Below are 27,851 nucleotides of genomic sequence, written 5' to 3'. Positions count from 1 at the left end.
GAGAGCAGGATTTGTCTTCACAAATATCTTACCCCACCCACCCCAAAACACAATAAAATATTCAGCCATATATGTATATTTATTTACTGGAATGATGGATAGATTATTTATTTATTTATTTATTTATTTATTTTAAATCCCAGGTCCCACGCAAACCCACAAAATACAGTGTTTACAATTTTACACTGCTGGGAAATTGTGGGGTTTTTTGTTGGTTTTTTTTTTAACGTCAAGATTCGCTAGGGCACTGATATATATAAGGGAGATCACTCTAAACTTAAAAATGATTTCAATACTGTCAATGTTTTGGTTAGCGCAAGCAATTGCCTCACTTTTTGGAGCAGTTTTGCTCGAATATCCAACATTAGGACTTGAATTTATTCCCCATTTATTTTCGTATGGAAAAATACGCGACTTGCGGAGATTCGATCTTCGAACTAAATACTTGTTCGTGCCAAAAAGGTAGGGCAGCTCTCCCCATTTCCGACGCCATTTTGCCGTTTTTGAAATCCCAATTACTATTTTGTTTTTCTTTCTATTCATCATGAAACCGCTTTACCATGTACATATTCATGCTCTTTTATATATATTTTGGATACATTGTTTTATGGCAGCAATTTTAAGTAATATGTTTGGGAAGAGTAATATGTTTTCGAGGTTGACAGTTTTATTTAACGACAACTATTAAAACTGCACTTTTAGCAAACACAGGAGACATCTTTCCTAACTCATATTGCCAAAAACCCTCGTATCGGGGGATGGGGCATGTGTATATAAAAAGTCTCCATGTCCTTGACATGTCAATCTGAAGTAGCGTATATGGAACTTTAAGAAGGTCAAGGAAAAGATTCAAACCCGAACATGGGAGGGGGGAGGAAATATGGAAATGTTTAGTTTTTCGTTGCATCCAGTAAAAATATTTCATACATTGTCTGTATTTTGGAAAAATCTCTCTGAACAGAAGGAGAAATTTAAATGGAGGCTGGGCCACATGCGTCAGATATATGTTAAGTTTAAATGCAAACTGCAAGTATATTATGTCAGCATTTATAGTTAGTGTACTTTAATTAATAACTTTAATAATGTTTGTTGCTAAACGTTTTCGGTGAAATTGGCAGTATTTCTCTAAATGGACAAGATTCATTTATCTTCTAACTATTTATGTATTTAAATGTTCTTTTTCAGCTGGTTTTACCATTTTTATGCCATAGGTGTGCTTGTAGGAACTCCTCTTCTGATCTTGTCAGTGGTCACAATATGCTACAACAATAAAATACCAGCAGAAATAGAGTGGTTGATAGAATGGCTGAGGTTCCCATCCATCTATGAGAGTAACAACATTTTTTTAATGACGATATTGTGCTAGGTGCATTTAGAGTCTAGTAATGTTAATATGATGAAATAAATTGCTAACATATGTGCATTTTATTTTGCAGTGAGAGATTTCTCTAGACAAAGCACAGTAAACAAAATTCCACTGAAACTCAAATTATATTTTCATACGTGATCAACAGTAAATTTTAAGAATTTTTATGTGCATATTGGTTTCTAAATAAGTAAAATTTCTTATTGACATACATTTTACTTGTTTTAATGGGATATTTAAAACAAAACAAGCATTTTCTTATGATGTGTATTATTTTCTTATTATAATAAAAGAGCAAGTATTTGAACATGAATAGATTCCAATGCAATGTTATGTACAACAGTAATGAATATGAATCAGTATTGTCAATTAGGTAAAAAAAGAAAGAGTTGTATGTAGTTAACTGCAAAGATTTTTGTAAAATCCACAAGCAGTTTTAGTTTCCTTCACATGTTTACTGCCTGTTCAGTTGTTTTCTGGTCCAAGATTTTTGCTTTGTGATAGTGTTTACATGTCTGATGATAAAATCCTCCATATACATAAAATCTTAAAATCCACTTTACAGACAATGCAAATTCAGGATATTTGCTAGTATCCACCGACTAAAGCTCTAACTGTTGAACTTGTAACATATTTAGCCAATAATATTTTGGCATTTCGAGAAAGTTTACATTTTGGTATGACTTGACCAAATAAAAATAAGAGCATCCCTTAAATATTCCTCTTTAAACATCTTGAAAATGCAAAACAATTTTTAAAAAACCCAAAACAAATCAAAATGCTAATGCAAGTGTTTCAACTGGAATAATTTTTTGCGTGGTCTCTTTTATCTATCCATTGCCAAAGGTTAGCTTATATTTATTGAAAGACTGAAAAAATGAATATAAACCATTAGCCCCTTTTAATTCTTTTAACACCTAAATTAATATTCCACCTTTGGCCTTAAACTTACCAGCAGGTAATCGATATGCAGCATGTTATGTATGCATGTAACACTTATGTTAATATCCCACTTTGTGTATCTAAGGTTGACGTTGCCAGGGTGGAAGTGGGAGACAAGCGCCCCACTCCTCCAGAAATGCCCCATATGGCTTGCATCTCTGATTGCCTCAGTCAACTAAAATCCAGCTCCTGACCTTTGCGAGTGGCTTAGATTTGAAGTCCAGCGGACCACGTTTTCCACTAACAGGAGAAGGGGTGAAGGTGGGCCACTGGTGCCTTAAAACCAGTTGCTTCAGGTAGATGGTACTCGTAAACCTTGGATGGTAGCTCATCTAGGAGAAGGAAAACTCCGATTCCAAACCTCTGCTGCCTTGTGGCTATTCCAGTTGGGAAAGGCTAAGGGAGTAAACCCCGACAAAATCCACAGACGGAGTCCCTAAAGTGGTCTGACATTGACTTCAACGTCATTCTGGCACTTCCTGCGATGCCGCTGGTGCCAAGCTGTATCGGCATTCATCATTACCTTGGGCCCACCAGCTACGTGGAGAGGGGGGATCTGCTGCATGGACAACAGCTGATTCTCAATACCACCCTGCCCAGGCTTCATAGCTCCACTGGAGAGGACACTCCAGCATTGTCGTATGGCATCGGCACAAAACGAGAAGTAGCAGTATACCTGTTCTAAGTCAGAGCTCGATTGGCGTAGAGCTTGGCACCAGGGGTTACTTCTGATGGTGGGAGAGATCACCAGGTCTCACTGGACTGCTACCGCCCGTCTCAAGCTGGGAAGCCCCCAGTCAGTAAGGTGCTGAGCTCCATGGCCTGCCTGCTTCACTGGGTGTATGGAGCTTAGAGAACCATCTCAACAAGTGGGCCACAAAACTCCGCACTAGGAAAGACTCAAAGAAGACATACGAAGACTCCAGCTCTTCGTTTTGCAGCCTGGAACATCAGGACAATGTGTCCTGGATTGACCTCTGACCTACAGTAGATCGACAATGCACAGAAGACTGTCGTCATTGACAGAGAACTCTCCCAACTGAACATCGCCATTGTCTGCCTCCAGGAGACCCGACTAGCTGACAGCAGCACCATCAGGGAAGCCAATTACATGTTCTTTTGGCAGGGAAAGCCCTCGGATGAACCTTGGCAGCATGGTATAGGCTTTGCCATAAAGAACATGCTAGTCTCCTTCATTCGACCTCCATCATCAGGTACTGAGAGAATCCTTGCCCTCTGGCTGTCAACATCCTTAGGTGCTGTCAACATCTTCAGCGTGTACGCCCCAACCCTCTGCTCCACCCATGAGGAGAAAGATGAGTTTTATGAGGCTCTGGGTCAGGCAACATCCAGTATCCCCAACAATGAAGGCCTTTACTTACTAGGAGACTTCAGTGCTAGAGTGGGAGCTGACCATGAGGCCTGGTCCACCTGTCTTGGCTTTTACGGAAGGCGAAAGATCAACAAGAATGGTCAGCGACTGCTGGAGATGTGCTGCTCCCACAGCCTATTTGTGACCAACACTTTCTTCAAATGCAAGGAGATCCACCAGGTGTCATGGAGACACCCACGTTCATGCCACTGGCACCAGCTAGACCTCATCATCACCAGGCATCCAGAACTGGCCAGTGTCCTCCTCACCCGCACCTACCGCAGTGCCAACTGCGACATGGACCATTCCCTTGTGGCCAGCAAGGTGTGAATATTACCCAAGAAGCTGCACCACGCCAAGAAGAAGGGTCACCCACACATCAACACCTGCTGTGCAAGTAACCCAGAGAAAACACAGCAGTTCATCAGCAAACTGCAGAAAGCTATCACCAAAGTGACACCTGATGACACCATTGACTCCAAGTGGTCCTATCTCCGTGACTCTGTGTACAATTCAGCCATCACAGTTTATGGGAAGAGGGAGCGAAAAAATGTTGACTGGTTGAGGCAAACTGGGAGGAGATGGAGCCCGTGACTGAGGCAAAGAGGAAAGCCCTCCTGGCATACAAGGCTGCACCTGGCCCCAGAGCACTACAAGCTCTCAGGACTGCAAGGAACAATGCCCAGAAGACAGACCGCTGCTGTGCCAACTCCTACTGGCTGAACCTTTGCAACAGTATACAGACAGCTGCTGATACCGGGGATGCAAGAGGAATGTATGAGGGTATCAAAAAGGCGACAGGCCCCCCACCACCACCTCTAAGATCACCCCCCTCAAGTCCAAGACGGGCAAAGTCATCACAGACCAGGGGAAACAACTGCAGCGATGGGTTGAGTACTATCTTGAGCTATATGCAACCCAAAACAATGTCAGTGACATTTCCCTGGATGCCATTTCAGACTGCCTATCATGGAGGAGCTAGACACACAGCCCATTCTGGAAGAGCTGAGAAAATCCATCGATTGGCTTGCCTGTGGGAAGACTCCTTGAAGCAACGGCATTCTGCCTGAAGTCCTCAAGAGCGGGAAACCAGCACTGCTCCAGCCCCTACACATACTCCTTTGCCTCTGCTGGGAACAGGGATACATCCCACAGGACATGTGTGATGCCAGTATCATCACTTTGTACAAGAACAAAGGAGACCATAGTAACGGCAACAACTACTGGGGCATCTCCCTCCTCAGCATCGTCGGAAAGGCTTTTGCCTGTGTTGCCTTGGCCTGCTTGCAGATCCTAGCCTCCTGCATCTACCCAGAGTCCCAGTGTGGATTTCGAGCCGGCAGGTCAACTGTAGACATGATCTTCTCACTACGCCAGCTGCAGGAGAAGTGTCACAAGCAGCAGATGCCCCTCTACATTGCCTTCATAGACCTGACGAAGGCGTTTGACCTGGTCAGTCGGAGTGGACTCTTCAGACTCTTGCAAAATATTGACTGCCCCCCATGCCTGCTTGCTTTCCTCATGTTGTTCCACGAGAACATGCACAGCAACATCAGAGGCCTTCCCAGTCATCAGCGGAGTCAAACAAGGCTGTGTGCTTGCACCGATGCTCTTCACCATATTCTTCTCCATGCTTCTCTAGTACGCCTTCAAGGACTGCAGTGAGGGAGTGTACATCCATACCAGGGCTGACGGCAAGCTGTTCAACATCACCCGTCTCCGTGCTACGACTAAAGTCACAGAGGTACTCATCCGTGACTTGCTCTTCACCAATGATGCAGCCTTGACATCACACACAGAAGATGGACTTAAGCAGCTGGTATGCTGCCTCTCCCACGCTTGCAAGGAATTTGGACTGACCATCAGTTTGAAGAAAACGAACGTCATGACACAGGATGCAGACTCCCCTCCCTCTGTCACCATCAATGGGTACAACTTGGAAGTTGTCAAGAACTTCACATACCTCAGGTCCAACATCTCCAGCTCACTCTCCATTGATTCTGAGGTGAATGGCAGGATTGCCAAGGCAGCAGCAGTGATGGCCAGACTTAACCAGAGGGTCTGGAACAACCCCAATCTCACCGAGAAGACCAAACTGCGTGTCTACCAAGCCTGCGTGCTCAGCTCACTCCTCTACAGCAGCAAAACATGGACCACCTATGCAAGACATGAGAGGAAACTCAACAGCTTCCACCTGAGATGTCTGCGGCGCATTCTGCACATCCAGTGGCAGGACAAAGTACCCAACACAGAGGTTCTAGAATGCGCCAACATCAACAGCATGTTCTCCATTCTCAGCGAGAGGAGCCTTCACTGGCTCGGCCATGTCAAGATAATGGACCCAGGCTGCATTCCCAAGGACCTCATATATGGGGAGTTAGCAGAAGGTGCACAACCGACTGGATGACCACTTCTGTGCTACAAAGATGTTAGCAAGAAGGACATGAAGACAGCCAACATTAATGTCAACAACTGGAAGAGCTGTGCTAACAACCATTCCACTGGCGTCTAGCTGTCACGCAGGGAGTTCAAAAAGCAAAGAAAGACAGGAAAAGAAAACAAGCTGAAAAGAGAGCTAGAAAGAAGGATAAACAAAAGCTTACTGTGGAGCTACACCATCACCTCCCGTAGATGGCCGGATGCCAAGAATATCCCACTTTAAACTCTCCAATTATAACAAGGTAATCAGTGTGCAGCTTGTTCTATATGCATACAACACCTTAATTAATGTCTGCAATTAGGCCTTACACCTTAGTATCCCACCTTTAGCCATAAACTCTCCAATTACAACAAGGTGTGTTGCTTGTTGTATATGTAACACCTCAGTTAATGTCTGCAATTAGGCCTTAGTCCTTAGAATCCCACCTTTGGCCATAAACTCTCCAATTTCAACAAGGTGTGTTGCTTGTTGTACATGCATACAACACCTCAATTAATGTCTGCAATTAGGCCTTAGTCCTTAGTATCCCACCTTTGGCCATAAACTCTCCAATTACAACAAAGTGTGTTGCTTGTTGTTTATGCATATAACACCTCAGTTAATATGCTGCCTTTGGCCATAAACTTGCCAGTTACAATAATAAGGCATTGAGTTTGCAACTTCTTGTGTAGCCTTGTCAGCTGTTGTGTGCCAGTACTTATCAGATTCTCTGCATGTATCAGTGCACTGATGGAATATATTCTGCCGCTGTTAGACTTCTTGTGACTTGTTTTTGTAATGTGTGGACCGAATGTTTACAAATACTTTTTTTCCCAAAAAATTTTACAGTGTTGTAGAATGATGATGATGGTCTCAAATTACCCTTTAAATAAAATGAAATCTGTAAACCCAAAACCTCTCCAGACCAACATTATAGCTTAGTCCCAAGTAGTTTATTTGGTCTTATGAGGTTTCACTGTATTAAGATGAAAGATGAAATGAGATGGTGTTACCAAAACTATTCATCATACTGTGTTTAGTGTGTCCAATTGTTCATAGATATTTTATTATAATAAAACATAATATAGTTCAGTTGCTACAAAAACTTGAAGAAAAAAAGTACTTTTTATCCATTTTATTATCCTTCTAAAGCTAAATTATTTATTTTACCTTCTTTGTTTTTGATTTTCTTATCTATAAGAACTTTTTTAAGAACTAAATACTGCAGTTAATAATGTCCAATTAAAGCATTCATAATTGATATGCCCAATTTACCAAAAAATTTAAATACAAGTATAAAGGTAAAAAGTATGTATGTAAAATGTTTTTAAAAAGTATGTCTATAGTTAGACAAAGAAAACTATTTATAGAATGTCATGGGTAAATTATTCATAATTACAGAATAGAAATGGAGAATATCTCGAAAGGGACAGCTCTGACAAGACCGAATCATTCTGAATTTTTGATAGACCAATCTAATAAGTTTTGTATTTCAGGTTTGTGTTCGCTCATGTTTACTACAATACTGCAATAATTATTTCATGAATTAATATCGTTAAAAGGTCATGGATCACATGTCTCTACATTAATAGTCCTGTTCCTGATCAACCTTCATTTATTTCGGAGGCTGTTTGAGTGCTTGTTCATCAGCGTTTTCTCTGAGAATCAGATGAGCGTTGTTATTTATATAGTTGGACTGCTGTTTTACATTATTATGCCTCTGTCGTATGTTGTGGGGACTGACTTTACCAGCATAGATGGATGTTCAGGTAAATTCCAATTTCATATTAAGTATATTTTATAATTTGCAGCATCAATACAGTACTTTTACAGCTCCATATTTCATTCTTCTTCAAGTAGAAACATAAAATTAACAATGTTTGCACTAAATATTTTGCTCCTATAATTTTATTTCAGTTTTTAAAAGTATTGTTACAAATTAAAGAATTCTATTTTTATTAATGGCATATCACTTCATTATTTCATTGGAGCACCCTAGTCTTTCAGCCACAAGAAATGCAGCTCACCTTTAGCTGTTTTGCATAGGAAGGGTATTGGTATCACACATTCTACTGCAAGTATGACAGCACAAATATTGACTATGGTTTTGGTTCAAGTTTTCTTCATGGTCATAAGCCCCAAATCCAGAAATTTCTAGCTTCAGACTGTAGTATTAGTAAGCATTTCCCTGTCATATTCAGGTACCTCATTCCTTCATCAGACCGTCTGGCAAAGTGTAAATTATTTGAAAATATAGGCATCATTTGAAGAATGTTATGTCAAAATTTATAAACCCATGGAGAGGTAGCTATCATACATCAACTGTAAAGTCAGTAAGCAGTGCCCTTACATATCCATGCACTCTTACTCTCCCTGTGACCCTCAGGCAAGTCAAATGAGAGTCTTAGTCATGTTTTCAATTAAAGTTTATAGTTTTGTGGGTAAGTAACTCTGAGAGGAATGGTTACTTTACTTGGACTGTTGATTCTCTGTGCACTGTCCCTTTATTTAACTGTACTCCTTCCCTCCTGGTCTGCAGGGAAGGCCAAGGTCATAATTAATCTTGGTTCAGTTTTCCAATAAAATTTTGTCTTGTATGTATGTAAGCTCCAAATCCTACTATGCAGGACTGTAGAATCCTACTATGCAGGACTGTAGAATCCTACTATGCAGGACTGTAGAATCAGGAATTCTGCAAAAATATATCATTGCACTTCTACTTTAGACTCTTGTGCAAGGTCAGTAGATATTTTTTTAATGTATCACTTTACATCAGAACTTTATTCCTATAGTTATTCTCGTTAGCCATATGTTTGGTTTAGCCAAGAAAGGTATATGACAATTAATGCATCAGACCTGCAATGATAGCAATATTTAGATGTTCCAGATTTCATAACATTCACCTCAGTATTTATGATACTTTACTATATACTTCCATGAAACTTTTTTCAAAAGTGATTTAATTTTGAGGCATGCCATTTATCAAGGTCAAAAGTATGTTGCAGTTACCTACTTTCCATATCCATGGTACTACACTCAAGGATAATGCACTTTGACATTAAGACTTAGCATTCCTGAGAATTCTCGTTTTCAAATATTATGTTGTTAGCTGGTGCTAATTTCAAATATTATGTTGTTGGTGCCTTTCAAATATTGTTAGTTGATGCTGATTTCAAATATTATGTTGTTAGTTGGTGCCATTCCAAATATTGTTAGTTGGTGCTGATTAAAATCTTTATACAGCATGCACCGGCTGCCAAAATATGTGACCTGCTATTCCTGTCATTAAAAAGATGAGATAATCGTGAAAGGAACTGGATGTGATAAATATTATGGTATACCAGTAAAAGAGTATTTATAATCCCTGTTGACCTTATTTTATTCTTTTTGCTTGATTTTGCTTTGGAATTATCCTTTGTTTTCCCCACAGGTTTCCTTGGAAAAATTAAATGGAATCACATTGTTGGCATATTTCTGTTCCTGTGGTCATCATGGAAACAAATGAAGGCAGCACAAATATTTGCAAATCTCAGGTTAACTAAGAAAGGTACTTTTTCAAGCATTTTGTGCATCCAACACATTTTAAAGAGTCCATGAGTAATCCCCTGTTTGTTTCATCTGTTTGTATCGTTTTTGTCCTCTACTATTTTCTAATAATAGGAGAAGTAAAATTAAACTGGACATTTCCATTTGTTGATTTTTCCATTGCCATTTTTAGTCCTTTTATCTATGTATTTGGAAAAATGTGTAAAATAGAAACTCCACAAACAAATTTTGGAACATCAAACTCATCATTGGAGAGTAATATCTTTCATATAGACAGATAACATTGTGCCACCCATATATATGACATATGTACCTGTTGCATATATCTGATTTAATTATATTTATTTTAATTTTATTGTTTTTCAGCTTTTAAAAAATTTAATTCTGTTATATGCTATTATGATATAATCTTGTTTATGTTATTTGGAAAAAATTTCAGAAAATCTGTTTGACCTGATTCTATATGTAAACACCTAAGGCTGACCAAGTTCCTGACCTTAACAGCCATGTGAACAAGTTCTTTTTTTATTTGTTTTTATTGTGGGATTAATAAGGGTGAGATCAAGGCTGTATTGGATACGTGACCCTAGACTTGTAAATAGTTTTAGTGAAGCAAACAACATTATTTTATTTTATTCTTACAGTAAAATGATTGTTTTTTGTCAGGGCCATGTTGAGAGTATGTGATGTAAACATGATCATGTGACCCTTATATGGGTACCTATTATGCATCTCAAAATTACTGTATGACCTTTGTCTTAGAGAAATAATCTCAATCTGGACTTAAAACACTTGATGTCAAGTCGTTTCCTTCTGTTGTAGCCAGTTTTAGAGTTGTATGTTAATTTTTCTTCAGATTATTTGGATTCTAAAAGATTAATTCATTTCTCTGGAAATATTTGAGTGCTCATACAGAATTCTTGAACAAAAACATTTCTTAAAAGTTTTATTCGGATTTCAAACACCAGATTATTGTTTTTGAATAACACAGGACTATAGACATTCCAAAACCACAAAGGATACAGTATACATCATCACCTTCCATCTTGGATTCTTCGCCAGGACTCAACCTTGAATTCATTAGAACATTTTATTATTAGAACTTCTAAAATTTAATTCATGGATTATTCTTTGATTATTTTTGGATTTGATTCTTCAAACTGTAAGCTCTTATGTTTTCATTTTTTACATAGTTTTTCCAGGGAAATAAATTATTTGTTAAATTTTGCAAAGCTTGTTGTTTTCACTCTTTCTTGAGTTACTGTTTATTCAAGCCTAAACATGTAACATAAGATACCAGACTTATTCACTCCTCTGGAAGAGTAAATCTTGTCCATACATACTTTGCCAGTATCCACTCACAGTAGAACACATTTTTGTAACAATAAAGTGTATTGACTTCCACCCTAAAATCAAATTTTTACTTAGTATTTTAAAGATGTTTAATTTTTACCTATATCTTTTATTTTATATCCCATTTAACAGCTTTATCTTTAACTTTTATCTTTTAGGGCAACATTTTTATGTTTATTTGTCATGATTATCTTCCTTAATTTTGTTGTAATTTTGCATCTTAACACTTTAGGACCTTTAATTGGCACAATATGGCTTGCATTGTGTCGAAATACCATTAAAACATATATGTACGTTTGTATTCATGCCTAACATCTGCTGAGCTTTAATGAGTGATATTTTCACCATATCTCCAAATATGAAGAAAAAGGCTGAAAATGGGACCCAATTAAAAATTCCCCATGACTTTGATCCATATACAGTGTAGTCTGTTATATGCAGAGATAGGCACATGATTTGTACACTCAGATTAGCCTAAAGGGTTGTGTCCAATTCCTGAGAAAACACAACTAGTAATGCCTTTGCTACCTACAAATGCTGGTAATAAATAGTGCAAAGACGTTTGGGGGGGTCCAAAATATATAATATTTTAGTCACACTTGATAAATTTTGCATGTGTCAAAAATTCAGAGTCCAAAAAAGCAAATATACTCAAGATGTCAGTTGAGTCTTGGCATAATTGTTTTCTGTTACTTCCATAAAGTCATCCCCAACATTAAATTAATTCAGCCTATAAAAAAATTAGAAGTCATCAGGCATATAGCCTCTCTCACACCTAACATGAAGTGGAGCATATCACGTTGTGACATCCATTTATTCATCTGTCCATTGCTGTTCTCATCCTGATGTCATTAGTTCTAGACCACATCCCTGGACCTAACTTTGTAGTTAGCTTACACTTGGGGTAAGAAAGATTTCTGTTAATTTGGGGGTAAAAAGGTGATGGTCACATTGACTGGGGTGTGTGTGTCAAGACCACAGACACCTTTGTAGATGGGCTTAAGCTGGGACTGAGAAAAATATTGATTTAGGGAAGCAAAAATTGAACCAAAATGATTGTCTGTTAATTTGGGAGTAAAAAGGTGAAGGTCACATTGACTGGGGTGTGTGTGTCAAGACCACAGACACCTTTGTAGATGGGCTTAAGCTGGGACAGAAAAATATTGATTTAGGAAAGCAAAAATTGAACCAAAAAGATTGTCTGTTAATTTGGGGGTAAAAAGGTGAAGGTCACATTGACTGGGGGGGGGGTCAAGACCACAGACACCTTTGTAGATGGGCTTAAGCTGGGACTGAGAAAAATATTGATTTAGGGAAGCAAAAATTGAACCAAAAAGAAAGTCCCGTGAGCTTGTACAGTTTTCAGTTTTACTGTAATAACCTTAGATTTGTGCAAACTTGACAAGTTACAGACAGAAACCTTATGCATTTTAGGACCATTTTGAGTTATCACTCACTACATGGAGAGGACTTAATACATTTACAATGCAATAAGAGAAAGGACCATTTGAATTTGACCATTATGAGCTGGTTAGTGTTTATGCATTTCAGCACTAATACATTGTACATGAAAATAAAGTGATAGAAATGGTAGAATCCATGTTCATTGCTGCTGCTATTTCATTTATTTATTACTTTGTAACTCATGTACAAGATGGATCAAACTGCAAACACAGATCTGCTGTTGCATAATATGATGGCTGATATGGGTCTGTGCAAGTTATTAGAAAGTAATCAATAGAATGATCAACATAGACTTTGTTCTTTAAGTACATCTTGTGATAGTAGATTGGTGTATATGTTGTATGCAGCTGGGCCCAGTTTTTATGCAAGTAAATATGGTATCTCTTCAGATATGAAATCTGTGCTTAATTTACAAATAATATAAATGCTTCAACTTTTTTTCATAGGTGCAGTTGACAACAGGCGACATCACATTCCATCAGGAGATTTTTTCCAATATGTATCCTGTCCACATTTCTTCTTTGAAATTTTGATCTACACCTCAGTTAACATCATATACTGGTGGAGCTGCACCATTGCTATTTTCATTCTACTCTTTGTGGCAGTAAATCAGATCATAATGGGGCATTTTTCCCACAAGTGGTACAAAGACACATTCAGGTTCTATCCTGAAACCAGGAAGGCCATTATTCCTTTTGTATATTAGATCTACATTATTTATGGTCATGATTTTACTTAATGAACAGTTCATATCTTTGAAGGTCATCTTATCATTTTGATATTGTTTTGTATCGGCAAATCTAACTGAAATCTTGCATTTAAACAAGTCTTTTATATGAAAAATGTGTATATTGCATGGCTAAGATTTCATTTCTTTGTTAAAACACTATCAGTTCAGGTGGAGGAAAAATGTACTTTGGAATAGATTACTGTCAATCACTGTAAATTCATAGGTATCATGTGTTACTGTTTTGTTAAAAAAATACATATTTGTGTGTACTTAATTTTGTGGATTTGTTATTTTAAAATGAAGAAAACATAAATAATGAGAAATTATGTATAATAGTTTTAAAAGATTATACAGGCATTCACCTCCAGGCTGAATCAAAGTGCAGTAATTGGTTTAATTAGTAAATTAATCATTGCTAATACTTAGCATAAATGTGGAGATCTGAGTCAAAGAAGTTGCCAATATCTGTTTGCATGCATGTGCAAGCGAACAAGCCTAATTCTGTTGTGGGGCCCCAAGTGGCCGAGTGGTCTAAAGCGCTCTTCGTTACGGATCACTGCCATCTCACCTCTGTCTGCGGCGGTTCGAGTCTAAGATTCAGCCAATGTGGGCATGTGAGAAAGCTTGCCAGTAGTTTTTCGTGGGTCGGTGGTTCTTTCCGGGGTTTTCCGGGTTCTTCCTCCACCATTAATACTGGCTGCCATGTATAGCCTATCATGCTGAAAAATGGCGTTAAACCCCACAACAACAACAACAACTAATTCTGTTGCTATCATTAGGATTGCAGTTGGATCTTTTAGTGTTTTAATGGCCACTCTCAGAACATAAAACTTTCTGTAACAATCCTGGTGATTGCCTTAATCAATGAAAAAGGGGACATTGGAGAAAAGATCTGCTCTTGAGTCAATTCACTCAAAGTGGATTATCTCCACAAATAACCAAATATTACTTAAAATGGAAGTGATCTATATGGACTTTGAGAAAGCAAGATTGCTATTCAGTAATCATATATACAGTGAGAACCCACTATAACACGGTAATTGGGAGCCATAAAACCAGACCGTGTTACAGACTGAACCGTGTTATAAGCAATCATGTCAGTTAGCGGAAGAAAATGATGAATGTGCCCCAAAAAATTTGCAGGGCGGGGGGATATGTAATAAGTAAGGGTACAAAAATATGTACTCCATTGGCACAGTTACCATCTTAAATATTAAATGAGAAGTACTCCTGTAGTGAAAACTGAAAACAGATGGCATACATAATATTTTACTTTATTCAGAGAACCATGCGGATATCTCACAACACTGGCACATATACGTGTGTACTGTTTATGTATACATGTCTAATGCATTACATGAATAGAGAATCACCCTTGGATCTCATCACATACATTGAATACACAATACAAGTGATTCCATCAAAAATATGCGCACACACAGATTAAAAATATTCAATATATTTGTCACAGGTCATATAGGTCGGAATTATGTGGATAAAAATAGCACAATAACGTAACGAATGATGAAGCACATTTACCTTTCAGTACTTCCCAAGTTGGTAAAAGTTAGTTTGTGTTTTAAGTCACTGTTGGTAGCATTTAAAAAAGTTCTTGCAAAAAGGAAACTTTCACAGGACAGTAAACATGTTCCAGTCTCGTTGGTAAATGAAACAATCCATAAGATTCCATTGCATTTATATAAGTTTGGTACTGACTCCCTTTGAAGAAAGGTTCTTTGTTTTTATTGAAGACTGTAGGCGGCTTTCTTTGATGAAGGGTGCACGTGTTATTGAAGTCACCGCTAAAGGACAACTTTGGAGAACCAAACAAATGCCCGTTTCTTATTGTGGTAGCAACATAAATAATTGTACTGCATGATTGAGACTGATTTTTTTTCTCCATTTGCTAGGTACGTTTTCATAAGAATCGGTGCTTCAAAGGTAATATGTTTTCCTTGAAATTTCAGCAAACTATTTTATATGGGTATAGTTTGAAAAAAGAAATTCGCCATTGTTTTGTTGATTGTAGTTACTGATCCTCCCTGTCTATTGAAGAGACCTACAAGATTTTTTTTGGGGGGGGTTTACATTTGTGGTAGTGGAGTGGAATTTATTAATTACTTGCGAGCGGCCAAAAAACTGACAAACTATGCCTTGTCCAGTTGATCTCCGCTACCAGAAACATAAAAAAATAAGCAGATATCTCACAACATAAGTACTCATGCTAGATGTCAACATAGGCAGATTATGATGTAACAATGCACTGTTAAGATGGTTTGTCAATATGGATAAAGAATTTGTTTATGTAACAATAGATACATTTCAGTGCATTTTTTATCAAGTTTGTGGCTTCCTTTCATGGGATCTCTGAATTTCTCCACTCCAAACCAATTGTTGTTTATACAAGTTTAAACAGCAAACAATGTTGGCAATTTAAAAAAAATCGCTAGATGGTATATTTTGCCGCCAATAAGGGGAAAACAGTTGTAATTTGCGACATTGGCAAAGCCCTGCACGATCCTGAATAAACTTTTTACCCATTATTTTTCGTACTTTTAAGAAGAAAATATTTTGTTGTGTACGAGAAAAATACGCACAAAATTTCAGGAGCCATGCCACGATCATTTTGTATTATTCATACGTGATGACTGATCTCTTTCCCAAAATGCTAATAAACTTTTTACATTTTGTTTGTACTTTTAAGAAAGATTTTTTTTTGTGTACTTGAAAAATACATGTGAAATTTCGGGAGCAACACCACGACCGTGTTATATTTGAATTAGTGTTATAACGGAGTGTGCTATAGCAGGGTCACACTTTGTGTATGTGTGTGTGAACATGGGATGAATGGGTATGTAAAATTTCCTGGCAATCCTCCAAGTAGTTTAGGAAGAGTAGCAATACCAAATGTGTACGTATGGATGACAAACAGACCATCCCATAGGCTCTTATTGTCTCGGGTTAAATATATTGGCCACTTTGTATAGCAGAAAAACAGTGGTAAACCCATAAAACCAAACCTTCATACCAGGATGCATAGTTAAATTTAGTTAGTTTGTTGAAGGTTTTCTGTTTTTAAGTAATGGTAGCCATATTTGAGAGCAGATTGAGAAAAAAAATGTGTAGACCTTAAAGACTCATGCCCAAATGCTTTCTTTCAAATTAGGTCAGATTTTGTCTAGCAGTGTTTGACTTCGTCAAATTGTAATATCAGGTTTTTGAGAATAAATTGTTTCCTGGTTTTTCAATTTTTGTAACAGTGGGCATAATTCATGGTGGATCAGCACCATTTGTATAAATTTGAAATGGCTTCATGACATGATGGCTTCTGTCAAATTTGGTCCTTTTCTGTTCAGCCGGTTTTGAGTTTTAAGGCAGAACATACAACCCTTCAGTTGACAATTTAGTTTTCTGAAAATAACGTAAGTTCTTTGCCATCAGCATTACCAAACTTTGTGGATAGGTTGTAGTTGGGGCAAGGAAGACGGATGGTACTGTGATTTGGGGGTCAGAAGGTCAAAGTCACTGAATGAAATATGAAGATGTTTTCTGCACAATATCATATACCTGACCCAAACTTTGTGGTTTGATTGTCTTTAGGGTAAGAAAGAAACCTCCTTTCAAACACTGTCAACTTGTTGGCATTTGAAATCAAATGGGAATTTCTTTAGTAACACAATCACCATACTTACATGGGTGAGTATGTTTTCTAGAAAAAGACGTGATCATTAACTGTATTTGATAATATCAATAATTCCATAAATTTTGGAGTTAATATCTTTGAATAAATGTGTACAAGAGTTCCACCTTTTTATTTGTTCAATTTGGTGGTGGGAATATTAAAACAAGACATTGGACACAGACGACACAGTTTTGACTGCAATGGACTGCTCGGGAAACCAGGAGCTCGTATTGTTGCTTACAATTTACATATCATACATAAATAACTACAACGGAGGAGACATATAGGTTCCCTTGTGACCTATTTATGAATCAATAGTGCCTTCTCATTGGTCAACCAAATATGACATACTGTGCCTATTTATAACTTATTTCCTTGATAGTTTTCATTTTAAAATTGATTGGGGGAAGATGTGCAAATATTGTATGTTGTTTATTTTTGGCTAAGGCAAATAGGTTTTACTTATAGATGCTATAATTTGTGTCATTATATGCATATGTACAATTCTCCCTTCCCCACAAATTCAAACCACCCTCCATTTGTACATACTAAATGGATGGCCCCTAATAAACATGGGGGCATGGCATATAATATGCTGTTCACAGTATGCTCTATATTTAGTACTCGTAACTGTCACATTTTGTTCAGCAATTTGTAACAGAATGTATATTAAAAAAAAATTTTTAGTAATGGTTGCCATATTTGGCAGTAGGTCAGTATCATTTGTAAAAAAAAGTTCAAGCGATTGCCAGGATGATCTCATCCAAGTTTGGTTCAAATTTCTTTTGTTTTTTAGAAGTTGAAAAGGCAAATGGAGACAAGCAATGGACAGACTATTGATACACAATGGATAATGGACCATAACATTAGCTCACTTGGCCTTACAACCAAGTGAACAAAAAAATCTGCAAGTTCATAGCACTGCTGTTTTCTCCAAATTAATTATCAACCAGCCTCTCTGGCTTATCCAAAATTGTAAAACCAAGATACAAGTTTAATTTAAAATATTTATTTCTTTATGATGACAAGTTGATTCATTGCAAATAAATTAATATAATTATTTATTTTTGCATATCTCTTACATGGAAACATAACTTGACTGTTAAAATTTCACACAAACACAAAAATAACAATTCTTAATTTACCAAACAAAGTGTTGACATTAATGGAATTTTAAATATTTAAGAAAGTATTTGTAAAATGAGACTCTTAAAGTTGTAAATAATAAAAGCTGTATTCACTTAAAATATGTTCCAGTTCACTCGCCCAAAAATGTGCGAGTAATTACATTTTTAATTGAAAACATTTTTTCTTCAAATTGCATGCATTCTCAGAACGAACCCACTGTCTCCTCAAAAGAAACGATGAGCCACCCTACATCACTTTATTAAAAAGCTGAAAAAAAGAAAATATAATGGATTATAATCTGGCAAACATCTTAAAAAGAATAATATTAGAATAATGTTTTACTGGACTATTCCCTGGCAAACAAATTCATATTTTTCATGCAACTCCAGATTATATAATCACTTATCATAGTTGTATCGTTCATTAAAACTAGGTAGCCTAATCAAAATCTATGAGACTGTGTACATTTCAACCCCGTTATAACATGATGGTCGGGGTCCACTAAAATTCATCATGCTATGAAACAAATTGTGCTATAAATCCAATCAAATCAGTTAGTTCAATAAAATGATATATGAACCCCAAAAATGGTGGGGGGAGTAATAAAAGGGGGTGCAAACCTACGTGCTTCAATGGCAGTTACCATCTTAAATCGATGCATATTAAATGAGAAATGCACATGTAGTGAAAAAAGAGATTGCATATATAGTATTTTACTATCGGTGCATATATATATATATATATATATATATATATATATATATATATATATATATATATATATATATATATATATACATACACCTCTAATGTACAGCATGAATAGGGTATGTACTCACCAGCAGAGCTCATAGCATGCATGAAGTGAATCCATAATATTTCAATCAAAAATATGCAATAGCAGTTTGATATTTATTAATTTTGTTAGAAATCATTACGTGTCTGAATTCAGTGCAACAAAAATAATAGCAAAATTAAGTAAGGAAAGATGATGCATAGTTACATCCCAAGGTCAATAAATGGTGTCTGTATAAATTTCATTATGACTGATTTCTCTGCTGCGAATCAGAGTACTTTTACTGTTATTTGAAAATCTGATTTTCAGTTGCTTTTTCTATCTTCAAGAATACAATATATCCTGCCAAATTATTAAAATCAAAACTTAAAGAAATCTGAGAAACGTCTGTAAAATTTCAGGAGACATGCGACAATCATGTTATATTCAAATTCATACATGATCTCTACTAAAAAAACAATGAACTTTTTATACCTTACTTTTTCATACTTTGAAGAATTTTTAAAAACTTTTTTGGTATTTTGTGTATGAAAAATATATATATATAAATGGAAGCCACACCACAATCATGTTATATCCGAATTTGTGCTGCAACAATGCGGGGTTTCACCGTCTCTATATTGAAGAGACAATTTTGTTCCCCCTAATATAGCATGTCCTTCCCAAATCAAATCAGAATATGTTAAATGATTCTTGAAATCTCCTACACAAAAGCAACATTCGATGTGAAATTAACTGCCATAACTCTACCCAACATGAATTTAATAAATGATTACAAAGCTCACTGCTAAGCAGCTTTTAGTAATCTACAGAATCACTGTAAACATTAATTATCATGCTAAAACAAATTAAGATTAAAGTTATCCTGATCTAGAAAATATTGACCCTTTGACATAAAAGACAAAGATTAGGAATAGATCTATGTAGCATGCACGAAAAAAACTCGGGTCAAGAGCCAAATGCAAAAACTTTAAGCCAATTAAATGTGAAATGTTAGGTCACAGTAACCTATTGTGCTGGTGAGGTACTAGCAGAGATGCAAACGTCATGGTTCCAGTATGAACAGCGCTTGAGAAGTAAACTTAAATTACACTGCAGTGTAAAATGTGGGCCATAGCAACCTAATTTAGTGATAATGGTATGGTGTAGCCTAATCATGATGCATCTCCCACCAAGTTTCATGATTCAAGATTTAACTGAATGCAGGGTTCCAAAAATACGCATTTGTGAGCTACATGAAAAAATTTAACCTAAGCATGCAAAATGTTACCTGTAGATAATAGTGACAATTTATTCCAAGGGTATGGTAATTGTACAGATGCACAGAATCATCTAGATCAATGATTCTATCGTAGAAAGATTTTAAGAAATGAACTTGACATAAATTTTAAGTAAAGCCAGTGAAGTGTCAAACATGGGTCATAAGTACCACTTCTGTGATGAGGGGGTAAGTAGTACTCTTCAAGATCCATTCGTTTACCAGGTTTCATCATTCCAAGTATAACAGCATGCATATAGCATACAATGAACATGAGCTAAACACAAATATTTAACTAAAAATATATAATGTCCATATATGTACAAAGTTAATCCCTTCAACAAGGGGTAGATGCCATGAAACCCACTTGAAACTTGATTTGGATCTATGAAGCACAAATGTTTGAGATAGTGAGACTGTACAAATAAATAAACTTTTATATGTGTTCATGACAACATGGGGGTCGATACAATAGCTCTCCTCTATTTTAGCATGATAAAATGAGCTTTAATAAATTATGATTCCTGCATACATGTGATTTTAAAACTTACCTATATGGATATCCATGATATTTAGATCTGAATATGGATAGCAAGAGGCTGAAAAATATGGCTACACATGCCAGACCAATCAAGGCAATGACTGAAAAAAAGGGAAAAACAAACTTTATTGGTCACTTTCCCACAATGCTGCCAACAGAATTTTTACAGAAAAATGTGTGATTTAAACTTTTAACGTAGCTTTTTTAAAAATTCAGTCATATCGCTACAGTATCTAAAGTGTGACAGTTTATAGTGATGTCTAGCAATGGGGAATCATGCCGCAGATATGTAGCATGATGTCCTACCCAGTCACATTATCCTGACACCAGGCTGACCAGTCCTAACACTAACCTATTAATGCTGAATGCCAACAAGGCAGATGTCAGTACCATTTTTAAAAGTCTTTGGTATGACTCGGCTGGGTTTCAAACCCATGACCTCCCACATTTGAGGCGGACACTCCAACCACTAGGCCACTGGAGCGGTCTTTATACAGAAAATATGCTTAGTGCTGAACAATGATAATTTTACATAATATTAACTTCATTACACAATGCAGACACACATATTCGCTGTGATAGATGTATATCAGGAGTTTGCTATATTTCTGTCTAATTTTAGCCACATGACCATAGTTTTCATCTTAAAATCTCTGTAATGTCCAACATAACAGGTTTAATGAACTTCATAAAGTATTTATATGCATGACTGTTTCAAGTATGATTGTTTCTCTACTCAAATGAAACCACAACACTCATATACCAGCTATAGTTTGGATGAATGTTGACTGATGTAAGGACATAATTTTTAATAAATAGCTTTATTTCAGGTAAGATCAGGGCAATTATAAATTCCACTGTTCTACTGTACTAGTCAACACAGTTAATCAGAACAACCTGCCATTAACCTTGTAATCCTCTTGATGTCTGCATTTAGCGGAACCAATCATTCTGAAAGGACAAATCTAGGAGAAAATGAGACGCAGAGAAATCATAACACTAACCAGCTCTGCACAAATACACACTCCCTCGGTTATTCACACATACAATTTGTGTATTGCACACAGATGTAACTATAAATGCAAAATTTTCTTAAGATATAACTCACAACAGTTTTGTTGCATGTGAACTCATCCAAGACCTTAATGCTGAAAGCCTATTTACCACGTTTTATTAGAGCTGGAAGAAAAACAGTCTCTACATCTAGAGAAATAACAATCTCAACCAACCAAAATTGTCTCATTATGATGCATTAATCCTGATAATTATGGAATTCATCTAAAACTCTGACAATATAAGCCAAGTCTAAACAAAATTAAAACAGAAATGTCTGGAGAGTGGTAACAAGATCTGCCAATCAGATGCAAGAACATCCCATTAATGTGTGATCTTGCTTGTATTCAAACCCATCAGAGACCTTAATGATAAAACTTCTTTTCCAATATTTGCTCATACAGATCAGAAACATGGTCTTAGAACAGTAACACTCAAATGCTGATGGAGAGACAATGGATAGAAGCAAACTGACAAAATGCTAGCTGATATTTCAAGCTCTTGTATCATTTTACAAGTGAAAAGGTTTCAAATGATGTACAGTAAATCACTAGTAAACGTCCTTAAAGTATGTAAATATTTTCAGTTCGAACATAACACTTCTGTCACAAAAGGAATCTTGTTTTGGTACTAATTACTGACCTTTGTACGGCACTGTGACCATTCTTACATGTACAGTGAACCTGACAACAACTGTTGTGCTTTCAATGGAAAGTAATTATTTTTCCACTATTTTATTCACCAAATTTCGAAATACAGTAAAACCTGTTTTGCAAGACTACTGCCATGATAGAGTACCTGTTCTTAATGCACATATTTACTGATTATACTGTAGTATTACCCATCTTGAAAGATCACCTGTCTCAAGAGACCATAATTTTTGTGCACAAGGGGGATATCTTTCAACCAGGGTATATAATATTTCGCAGGTGTATCTTCTTTTAGGTACAATATGTTACAATATCTCTTTTGAGGACTTGTATTTTTTGTAAGACAATGTATTACAATATTTGTCACACTGTCCAAACCATCCCCTGAATACAAATGTTTCTAACACATTCAATCTAATATAATAACATACGATTGATACAGATGCATCATGCTTTCTGTGTCCTTAAATCATGTTTCTCATACGCAATATAACTGAAATATGTGTAATCAGACTTACGAAGTTGTTAACAAGAAAAACAATTCAGCTTTACCATTTTATTTAGGACATATTAAAACTGCAACTGACAAAATATAATTCCTTTTTAGTCCAAAATGTCTTGATATCATTATAGGCATTAACAGTAACTGCTACAGAAAATATCCAGCAAAAATAGGATTTTGCTGGTTAATGTTTTTGTTCATCACTTGTGCAAAAATGCAAGGGATAAAAGGTGTTAAATTTGACCCTGTTTACCAACATACCTCTTTTCTTTCCTGGGTCTCCCTTCAGAGCATGAGCCTCACTCATCAAAACAAACCCTCCAACTATTGCAGCATCTGATTCAACAGTTATGGAAAAATCATGTAGAAATTTAAAACAAGAACTAAAGCAAAGAAAGGAAGAAAAATGCAATTGCAAACTTGTAATGACATAATTTGCCATTTCCTACCCAGCATATGATTAGCCGTACAGTTATACAAATATACAATTAGTCACACATATATATATAATATATATATATAATTAGTCATATATACAATGTCAACTCTAGAAGAATCTGAAGAATAGTCTGGCCTGCTCTGCCAAGGTATAGTCCAGATTCTCAGGAAGGTAGATCTCTGTAACTTAATTTTGAAAGGGCAAATATTAGTAAGAAAGAGGCCTAAGTAGATCCAAGATGGATCTCCTGGCTGACATTTGCCCAACAGCAGAGATTCCAACCCGTAATGACTGGTACCAGGAATCAATTTTGCAGAATCTAAGCAGCCCGTTTGGAATGAAGAACAGGTTTTTTAAAAGCAACCTCTAAATAGAAATGCATCTTCCTAGGAGTCTATATAGACCAGTAAACAAGTCAGTGACAATTAAAGTCCATTGATAATACACAGGAAAACTTTCAAAGGTCTTATCTTTTTAGTAATTACTGATATATTTGATGGCAGATTATCAACATCTGCATAAATCGGAAAGCCACTTTGGCCGCCTTTCAAATCTGGTTAAATTCTACTGAGTGATTTATTATAAGTTACTGATTAAAGGTTTTTCTATTTTAGATTTGCACAAACTTTAAATCCCTTCATGCAAGGATGTTTATCTTTAATTTTGGTCAAATCCTGCTTCCTGTAACATAATATGCAAACTTGCACATGGTTTTTTAGATGAAATTGTAAATATCAACTGTCAATGAAAACTGGATGATGCACGGTGGACAAAAGACTGTCAGTTGAATTAAAACAGACCATTCAAGTTTAGTGACATGAACTGCATAAACAAAAGTGTTACAAAAAGGAAATATTTCAGTAAATTCTGTTTCTCAAAAACTTCTTACCTTATCAGTTTAACTTTATAAAATTACTCTCTGCTACATCTGAATCCTGCCTCCATTAAAGATGAAAAACTTCTTTCCACAGATCTATATATCAGACAGACAATGGGAAGTTACAAAATAACTCCCTTTGTTCCCACCTGGTGGCCACCCATATCCCAGATGCAACCAGTTTATGCTTGAGCGACACCTGTAACAGTATGCTCATTTTTTAACAAAAGGTTGGGAGGGATTGAGAGTGATGTGATCAGATAAGTAATTTTTGAAAAACATAATTTATTAACAAAATTTCCTTTCCCTGTGAAACACAAAATTTGATCACATTAACATTAGTAGAATAGATAAAAGAAAGAGGAAATGCTTATCCATATAACCTTGATCCACATTACCCTGTAGGAGCACAATGACTGCTCTACTAAAAAGATAAACTTTTCCTAAAACGAAATGATATGTTTATACACTTACACAGTTTTAACCCCTATGGGATCCCTTACACTTAAAAGTTTCCTAGGCAAATTTGCAAGATTGTGCCAGTCTAACTGAAACTGGAAAAAGCAGACTGCATGCCAGCTAACTGACTCCACTATGTCTTAAATTGAGACATTAAATTCGAATTGGACATTACTCATATGCATGGTTCATTCTTGATCCTGTGAGAATTCAGAGTAAGTTAATATAATCTAATAATCCCCATTAGCCAAGCAGTCAACATGTGTGAGGTTACATCTTACTTTCCTGCCTTAACTGGTAGGAAGCTTTTGATGGCTGTCATATTCTCCAAACAACTTAGCATCTGAGAAGAGGGAGAACAGAGTTATGTGCCTACTGACGATATCATGTTAGAAATGAAACCAGGTTGTATCATTAGCCAATGGAATGGAATTATATGCATGACAGTTCACTCACCCTGCAAATTTGAGCTTGTGCCATCATGAAGCAAGTTGGTAGGATAATTGCATCAGCAAGCTGGAAGACAGCAGCTTAAACTTAGATGAGATCCAGCAGAGGTTCCATTTTGGAACAAGGTGAGCAAACATGTTCTTGATACGTAAAATCTGGACAAGTCGAAAATATTCTTGTAACGTTGCATCCAATTTCTTTTTCATGATGTTTGTACACATCCAAAATCATGGAATAGAGGAGGCCAATTGAAGAATGGAGGCTGAAAGTGGTGACTTTAATGTGACACCAATTGTTAAAAACTCACCACTTCCCTTATGTCTGCCTTCAAAGTGGAAGGCTTTTTGTTGTGGGGTTTAACGCCATTTTGCAGCACATGATAGGCTATACATGGCGGCCAGTATTAATGGTGGAGGAAGAACCAGAGAAAACCCCGGAAAGAACCACCGACCCACGAGAAGCTACTGGCAAGCTTTCTCACATACCCACATTGGCTGAATCTTAGGCTCAAACCACCGCAGACAGAGGTGAGATGGCAGTGATCCGTAACGAAGAGCACTTTAGACCACTCGGGGTCCCCAAATTGGAAAGCAATCCTTTTCATAATTGAAGTACTGAGTTCCATTTCATGCAGGGTAACCCTGACAAGAGTCAGGCTTAAAGTTTCTCTGGTCACTGATGGAATAATGGTGACCTCAGCTGCTTGAGGAATGTGTGGTCACTATAATTTTCTTGGCTATGTCTGTTGCCAAATCGAGCATTTCATTGACTCAGGAGCTATGCCACTCATTTTCTGCATTAGTTTCTGTGTTAGGACTGATGGAGGGAAGGTATATGCCTTTATTTTGTCCCAGCTGATTGAAAGGGTGTCAATGGCCAATGCCACTGAGTCCAGGAATGAAGAGACAAAAGTGGGCAGTTTCTTGTTCCATATCATTGTAAATAGGTATAGTATTGGTAAACTCCACAGTTACAGACTGGATAGAAGATTGAAAAGTGTAGATCTCTGCAACTTGATTCTCTATAATGAACCATACCTGTGAAGCAAAGCTTTTTGTTCACTCATTTTGCTTGATTGCCTTACTATCTTTTGATCACATTTGTGAGCGAGTAATCAAATTTAAGGTATTTTAATTTCTATTATGTAACATTTATAAGTGTTTAAATGATCAAATGAAATGAGTTGACCTGACATGCAACTGTGACTGTGAGCTCATATGAAGGTAGGATTTGCATGCCTTTTAACTTTTCTTTTATTCAATTCCTGGTATTTTATTTGAAACAAACGGTTTAATTAACAATGCTGTTTAAAAATAAAAGGTAATAAAAACATTTCTTAAAAGTTGACAGTTTCAAGATTCAAATTGGGTACAAACGACTGTTTTCGATATCAAGGTTACATTCTCCAATTTTGATTGCAATTTTCCTCACACTCAATAAATAGGAGCCAATTTTGGGGATAATTCTACTTAAAAAATGGGAATAATGCCTAACCCCGCATTATAAGCAGGTTTGCAAGTTATGATTTATCAAGGGCGTGGTGTATCAATATATCGAATATTCTTGAAAGTAATCAACAACCTACTTTCCTTTGAGTTTATATTCCAGGTCAGTTATCAGTTATGGTAGGGTTCCTTTCATGTAAATGTGGATTGGTAGATTTATGGAGAACAAGAGATATGGGACTGTACAAGAACAATTGTGTGCATACCATTTACACTGATGTCAGGTACTCTATGTGCTAGCCAAAGTACCTTGGTGTGATTCAATTCATCTTAACGCTTTATGTATAGAGAAGAAAAAATCAAATAAGATTTTAGAAAATAAAGTATCTATGACATTCGTCTCTTGGAACCAATACTGCTATCCTCTACTTCTTCCACAACAAAAGAAAATATTCCTGTTGTCTCATTTTTGAGACTTGCTTATACATGTAATCAAGTTTTACAGAACTGCACACCTATATTAAATGCAATTATATTTTTTAAGGTGGCATATTTTTCATCATTTGGAAGTGTCTATCCACAATGACCATACCAACTATTTGCTCCCAAAACAGAATCCTATGCTTTCCTATTTTAATTGTGTAATTCTTGACACTTTGATGCTTTATCAATGGACAATGAAAGAAAGGATACTGAGCAGCATGATAATGTAGGTTTCAACTACAAACTGACCCTGGCTACTGCCATGGATATAGTTCTGAAAGTAAAACAAAACATGTAGATTACAGCTGTATCCATAGTTACATATGTGGTCACAATAAAATCATATGCTGTGCTACCTCTCTTTGTTTGCATTTACTGCTAAATATCGACATAATGTGATTCAAAATCTGCTAAGAAATAACATGTATGAATTCATTATTATTTAACTGTGTGTCATATTCAATTTGAAACATTTGGCAAATAGTAATAAAATGCACATTTATGAATATAATTGAACAACCTGAACTGTCTGCTGTACATATATAACGTTACAAAAGAGCATAAAATGATCATTATTTTGGTTACAGAAATCAACACTGTCTTTTAACTAGAAGTTGATCAGCTATTTCATACAGTATACATTCTCTTTAAACATAATTCTTCAAAACCTGCAAAATTCTGAATAAGAATTCCAAGGGATTATATGTTTCACTTTCTTTCCTGTCTAATTCAAACAGACATACTCAAATTTTAGCACGGGCCTAATATTCTAACCTCCACATACTGTAAATTCACTAGCTTTCATGCAATGCTAACTTTAGGGGAATTTCATAGTTGCTACAAACTGCAAATTTAAAGACCCTACAAAGAATCATTCTTCTGCAGAAACAATGGGG

General features: G+C 36.3%; 2 protein-coding genes across 2 annotated transcripts in view; one reads left to right on the top strand and one right to left on the bottom strand.

Annotated features, from left to right (window-relative positions):
• The first annotated feature begins 280 nt into the window (after positions 1–280).
• On the top strand, positions 281–13,461 carry LOC149798385 (polyprenal reductase-like). Its single transcript, XM_089963566.1, has 5 exons — positions 281–462; positions 1,186–1,331; positions 7,662–7,868; positions 9,530–9,646; positions 12,909–13,461. The coding sequence occupies exons 1-5, from the start codon at positions 284–286 to the stop codon at positions 13,166–13,168; spliced, it is 909 nt and encodes a 302-aa protein (XP_089819692.1). The 5' UTR covers positions 281–283; the 3' UTR covers positions 13,169–13,461.
• Positions 13,462–17,867: 4,406 nt separating this feature from the next.
• LOC149798384 (dolichyl-diphosphooligosaccharide--protein glycosyltransferase subunit TUSC3-like) overlaps positions 17,868–27,851 on the bottom strand; it is a 28,855-nt gene continuing 18,871 nt past the window's right edge. Inside the window, exons 8-11 of the mRNA XM_089963565.1 lie at positions 27,166–27,229; positions 23,064–23,138; positions 20,608–20,698; positions 17,868–18,269 (exon numbers count right to left, since the gene is read on the bottom strand). Coding sequence (XP_089819691.1) covers positions 18,254–18,269; positions 20,608–20,698; positions 23,064–23,138; positions 27,166–27,229 — 246 coding nt within the window. The 3' untranslated portion in view covers positions 17,868–18,253. The remainder of the gene's footprint in view (positions 18,270–20,607; positions 20,699–23,063; positions 23,139–27,165; positions 27,230–27,851) is intronic.

This window comes from Sinohyriopsis cumingii, chromosome 6 (genome assembly GCF_028554795.1).
Source record: "Sinohyriopsis cumingii isolate HCF-2022 chromosome 6, ASM2855479v2, whole genome shotgun sequence".
Lineage (NCBI taxonomy): Eukaryota > Metazoa > Mollusca > Bivalvia > Unionida > Unionidae > Sinohyriopsis > Sinohyriopsis cumingii.
Note: the sequence above shows the minus strand (reverse complement) of the source record. Positions and strands in the feature narration are given on the sequence as shown.